The sequence below is a fragment of the Dermacentor albipictus genome, chromosome 6 (assembly GCF_038994185.2).
Source record: "Dermacentor albipictus isolate Rhodes 1998 colony chromosome 6, USDA_Dalb.pri_finalv2, whole genome shotgun sequence".
Taxonomy (NCBI): domain Eukaryota; kingdom Metazoa; phylum Arthropoda; class Arachnida; order Ixodida; family Ixodidae; genus Dermacentor; species Dermacentor albipictus.
The window spans coordinates 22,073,380-22,079,648 of record NC_091826.1 but is presented as its reverse complement, the minus strand read 5'-3'; the positions used below and the strand labels follow the sequence as shown (position 1 = coordinate 22,079,648).

At 49.9% G+C, this 6,269-nt stretch overlaps 1 protein-coding gene across 7 annotated transcripts in view; it reads right to left on the bottom strand.

The window, feature by feature from the left end:
- Positions 1–1,710: 1,710 nt before the first annotated feature.
- TfAP-2 (transcription factor AP-2) overlaps positions 1,711–6,269 on the bottom strand; it is a 302,474-nt gene continuing 297,915 nt past the window's right edge. For all 7 annotated transcript variants that reach the window (XM_070540084.1, XM_070540086.1, XM_070540087.1 and 4 more), the window contains one exon: positions 1,711–6,140. In XM_070540084.1, coding sequence (XP_070396185.1) covers positions 5,855–6,140 — 286 coding nt within the window. In that variant the 3' untranslated portion in view covers positions 1,711–5,854. The remainder of the gene's footprint in view (positions 6,141–6,269) is intronic.

Genomic DNA, 6,269 nt, shown 5'->3' with positions numbered 1-6,269 from the left:
CAACAAAAGTTTCCATCAATACTTAGTCGTGTCGTTTTCTCGAGCTGTAGAAACATGTGCTGTGGACACTGACTTCAGCTGAAACGCATTACAAAAAGCATACGACAGAGAGCAGGAGAGAGATAGAGAAAAATGTTTTAGCTTTCCGCAATAAGCATTCACAGTTCACGGAAGTTCTGCTATTAGGGACGTTTAGCGTGTCCGGTATCCGGGAAAGCGCGGGCGGCTTTCCGGTTTAGCGGGGGCGTAAAGGTGAGCGGCCCGATTGGTGGCGCCAGCTGGTGGCGCAAAGCTCAACCACACAACCACAGAGCTGATTACTGTATTCTGCTTAGCTGTTGGGGTAAATATTCGACAGTGGCGTAACCGTGTGCACAATTACGCCGCTGCCAAAAATTTGCACGAGTGGCGAAGCAGGATATGGTGAGTTACTGCAGTTTTAGCTATGCGTTTGTCTGGTTGAGCTCTACAACACCAGGTGGCTTCACCGCTCACGTTTACGCCCCGACCATCCGGTAACCCGCCCAAACCGCTCCCGTTTACCGGATTAGCGTACAAGCTAAACGTCTCTATTGCGACAACCGTATTGCAGTTTACGGAATAACGGAACACCAGAGACAGAGACGCGCACGACAGTATTGGTGGCGCCATCACGTGATATTTATTTCAACTAAAGTGCACATTACTATGATTGCAACGAGCATGGGCTACCTATCTGCGCAAAGACGCTGGCAACGACAGTTAGATGAGAGGGGGGTCCTTTTACTTTTTCTACTTCTGCGGGAACCATGACGCGATGAAAGGACATGTCTATATCCACGGCCTCCAAAAATGTGCGCGCTGGTAACAGCACACACAATCTTGGAGGCCACGCTACAGCTTTTACGGTTGAGAAAAGCGTCCCGAGGTGGAGCCACCAACGCTGCTTCTGCCATAGGCTTATCCGGCGTTCCGGTATTCCGTAAAGTCTTAACGCGTTTGCAGACACGCTAAATTTCTCCGAAATCCTTCCGGCGCAACAGACTCAATGAACGCTGGTCGCTCTGTCACCTAACCTAAACTATGACGAAAACATTGGGCCAAACACGAAACTGCCATCGTCTCATGCTCTTGCTATATACACTCAAGTCAATCGCACATCCCAAACGCCAACGCCATATACAGTTTCACAAATGCTACACCCATCCAGGCAATACCAAGAGAAGATAAAGTAAGAGTGTGGAGTTGAGCATTTCTTAAATAATATCTATCCGACGGTTTAAACACAGATTCCGAGAAAAAAAACGAGAGTTGTTAAGTCAGTACCAAGGTGTACGATAGCAGCTTGTGGATTAAAAACTCGATGGGATCGTTGCCGATATATACACGTAATATGTACACAAAGATTGTGGCACGCTGGCACAGACTCTATACGCCTTGACGCTATAAAATATACAAGCACTGAACATTTTTCTGTTTTTTATTTTTCTATGCGAGACACGCACTTTCACCTCAAACTTTAAAAATAAAAGAACCACCACTCGTCTCACTTCTGCGTTAAAAAACATCGGCTGACCATATAATGTTCTTTGGTGAGAAATTAATGAGCAATAATACCTTTCGCGAATGAAAAGATTTGGTGTATGTCTTAAAACTCCTGCGGAAAAAAAAAGTTAGTACACAGATGAAAATATCTTTGCCATCAGGCCCAGATTTGCACCATACAAAAAATCCGTGGCACAGAACACTTTATTTCCACTAATTTGGTATCAGGTCATCTTACAGGCGTCATGCGAAAAAAAAAGGGCATGACTGAGCGTCATACCTTACATCACGGGCCATCCAGGCATGTGTATGTATGTTCATGATGGATTCAGTTCATTGGTACAAGCACTTCTCGCAATTGAGGCCCAATGCATGTAGCAGCGAGGAGCAAAATTCTGCAGAATACGCCATGATTTAGAGAGGTCCACAACAAAATGTAAACTTAAAAAATGGTGAGCCCATAAACTCAAATGAGGGCGAATTAAAAAAATGAAGATACCTTAAAAATATGCGGCATTCACACAATGTGCACTGGAAGAGATACCAGCGACTAATATGCCACTACAGTTCTGTCAAGTGACTCTTCAGGTGTGTCGCGTGAAATATTCTAAAGCATACTTGCGAATGCGCCTCTTGATCAATATTTGCTCGAGTGATTTTTAAAAGCCACCAAATATTTCCGACACTTTTGGGCGGCGACTGAGGTAGTTTGCATTTTTTTCCTAAAAAAATTCAACATAGAATGGAATTAGCTTAGTGCCGCCTCTTGTGAAATGGTAAAGTAAAAATGGGAAGTTTGAAAGGTTGCCAGCAACGGTTGTATGAGCAAGTGAAAACAGACATATAATAATTAAAAGAAAATGTATCGCACACAATACGGCTACGTCGACCGCACAGCCATTCACTCAGTGAGCATGTATTGCACCTTGGGTAATCGTATAGAACACTAAAAAATAATTTCTGACATGACAGCATAGCCTCAAAATAAGCCAGCATGCCTCTTTAAAGATTGAGACAAGCCACAGAGCAAACAATGCAACAGCGTTACGATTAAAGAAATAAAAAAACCAAATGAACACAGTATTTTACCAATAAATATAAAACTTTTCGCACCACCCCACAATATTTCTGGCGCGTTCTGACGTCAAGATGAGAATTCATTCAGTATCTTATGAGCAATTGGTCGCACCGTAGACACTGGTGACGACGTGAATACTGTGACGTAAGCAAACAAAAATAAATGACGCTGCCTTCTGCTTCCTCTCTTTATAGCTATTACTCGTCATTCGTGTATAGTACAGCACAGTGAGAAGAAAAAAAAAATATTTCACACGGCCACTAGATACAACATGTAAGAAGTGCATTGCTTGATGATTATTGCCTTGAGTTGCCGCAGGGCGACGTAAGTGACGGCTCCATCAGCCAGACCGGTTCCGGTGCCTTCGAAAGGTTCCAGACTACGCCGATTCAGACGCAAGGGGGCGCACCAGCATGGCGCGCTTTCGCGTCCCGACGTTAGGCTTAACGCACGGCCACACCAGAGGAAAGGCGCTTGCGTCAAAACGCGACGATAGAGTTGCCATTAAACAGTTTTCGGAACACCGGAGGCACGGACGTGCACAGCATGTGGTCCCTAGCCAATCAGGGCCGGTGGCGTTAACTAGAGCACAGAGAGCATGGCCTCCAAGACTGCGCCGCAAATGGCACGCAGTCCTTGATCTCGGAGGTCCGCACAGAGCTATAATTGTAGCTGTATACGTTGCACTGATCAGTTGTTGCAACGGTGTCAGAAGTCATTAGTATGCGACAGATTTCTTTCCCTTTTTTTTACTTTGACGCCACCCATATGGGGTTACAGAGAGTTCTGTTTCAAGGAAGTCACAATGTGGCGCTACCAATGCTGCTGCTGCTGCCATCTACGTCATTTCCGGTGTTGCGGTATTCCGTAAACCGCAATGCTTCTATGGAGGGGCTATAACTTTGTATTGCAGGTAAGGCCGCACAGACTGCAGCCGTCTCCGCGTCCACGCAAGTCACGTTATATCGTCCCTTTCTCGCTCCGGCTGGGATCGGTGATCTTTGACGAAGTCAACAGGTAGGTAGGTAGGTAGGTAGGTAGGTAGTTCCGAGCTGCACTTAATGACACAGCTTATGCTAAATGCTGGACAGCGATAGCTACATAGAAAACCTGATTAGCTCACACAGCCTAGATGACTATTTGTCGCCACGACATTTCAAAAGTGTTGCCATTAGAAATAATTTCATCATCACTCACCCACGTGAATGAATCGGATGCTTCCGATTGGTCTACTCGACGTGCAACGCCTGGCACGCCGGCGAACCTCAAAAGAACGGTTCCGAGACAACTTCCGCCATTCCTTGCGCGGAAGAATACTTGCCGCTCGCCTGTTCTCGCGGGATGCTTGTTCTGTCAGTGGCGGAATGCAGCGAGCGTCTTTTGCGCAAGTGTGGCCATGCGTCGAGTATACTAAATGAAGCCAGTACGATGGAACAAAATTTTTCTGCTGATGACATCCAGAAAGGTGCATACGGCTCTCTATGAACAAACGCCTCACATTCTTGGCTGTCGTACGGACAAAACTGTTTCTATTGATGCGTAAAACGGACGTGTAAATGATTCGGTCGACTTTTATCCCGCACAATATAACAACGAAGGCACTCGAACACCGGTTCTGGCATCCGGACGCACACGAAGAGAAACACTGAGAAGACACAGTGAGCAAATAGTTTTTTTGCAAAGTGACAAGAACACACCTAAGAATAAGAAGAAGATGATGATAGGAAGTTCCAGGCGAGTACAGAGAGAGAGCCACACACATATGGCCGAGCATCGGCCCGGCCGGACACACGAAGGACTATAGGATTTAGAAAACAAAGCGCGAGAAAGAAAACAAAGCTCCACGACAAGAGAACGTGTCCGTGAGTCGAAAGAGGGGTGGGGGCGAGCATACTCTCGCTTTGGCAACAATTTGAGCTTTCGACGACGTCCCTCCTCCGCGATAAGGGGGCGCGACTGTGCCCCGCCGTCGTCGGCCATGAAGAAGAAGATGCGGCTACGGAGGCGCCGTCTCGAGGCTGTGGCACATTACGCGCGGGGGACGTCCACGACATGTACACAATATGGCACCCAGGATACACACACAGAGAGAAGGACGCCGACACCACGACGCGAATCGCTCCGTGGCTGCGGCGAAGGCCTCGCGAGGCCTCTGCTCTTAAAACGCTGGCTCGGAGGGGGGCTCCTCGAATGCAGTTCATCTGGCGCGCGCGTGTCAGGGTCTCTCTCTTTGTTTTTTCAACGTTGGAGGGGGACGCGAAGAGAGAAGACAGAAGAAGAGGTCGCCCGGTGCTTCGACAACGTTCCGGCAGCTCGAAAGGGGCCGCGCAGCACAAGTGTTCACACGAGCCGCGGTTGCCCGTCGCCAGCTCCGACGCCGTCCTCTTCGTTGATATCACAGCACAGAGGCGGCACGGCGCGGCGATGGTGTAGCGACACTTTTCCCAAACCGTTTGGGCCCCTCCCGCGCGCACCGCCTGGTACCTTCCGTCGGCTGCTGGTGCTGATCCGTTGCTGCCGCCTTTCCGACGCTGCGAGGCTTCCAAAGCGTGGTCGATGCTTGCCGACGCACCCTGTACGTATTGCCTGCCTTCGGAATCGCCCAATTTCTGGCGCCGGGGGTGCACCGCTATCAAATCCGATCGTCTTTTTTCCTATCGAGGAAGTTTTCTTTTTCTTCTTACTCGTGGGGCGAGAGTGGAATGATCGTGACATGAGAACGCACGTCACGCGACCGGCGTCGTATACGTCGTCGAATTTCTGTCGCGCGTGACGACGGTCGGGCTCGTTGCGTTCGATCGTACACCCCGCGACAAACTTCCCTCGAATTGCCGTATCGGCGCTTACAAACTTAGCCTCGAGTTGCCGTATTGTCGCTTACCGAACGGGTGCCCTCGCGTCGTGTCAAATTTTCACGCACCCTACAAGGACCGGCCAGCACAGCCGGAGGCAGCAAGCAAGCAGGCAGGCAGACGGGCGGGCGGGCGGGCAGCCAGGCTGGCGCGGCGCGATTCAACACACAGCGCAAGCGGTCACAGGACCAACACGTTGTTTTCACGTAGTGTAGCTGGAGGGGTTTCTCGCAGTACCGCCCCGTCGGTTTGGAGATTACGCGAGAAAGGACGAATGGCACGGGTCTCCAATTCCGAAAGGCGACGTCCCGAGAACTTCTCTCCAACTCGATTCCCTGGGCTGTCTCTTCGCGAAAGCGGGGGCCACGGGTGCGGCTACGGTTTCGGCTACGGCTGCGGCCTACTTCTTTGCGTCTTCTTTCTTGGGGTCTACGGAGGCCAGGTGAGGCGGCGCGCCGCCGGGGTAGCTGTTGATCTGCTTCTCGAGGTATTTCACCGACTCGTTCAAGAAGTTCTGCACGGCCGTCAGGGCGGCCACGATCGCGGGACTGCCGAAGCCGTGCGTGATGAGCGAAAAATGCGTCAGGTGGCGCTGAATGCTGGGCTCGAGGATGTTCTGCGGCCGCGTGTTGCACAGCGGAGACCGGTCCTGGTTCAGCAGGTCCACGAACTCCTTCACCATGCCCCTGTGCAGGCAATAATGTAGTGTAATGCGGCTTTTCGCGAAGCAAGTATACGACTAAGATGCATGTGACAGACGCAAGGCCAAGCGCAAACAACGAAATAGTGCCCATATGAGCTTTAACTTACTGTAA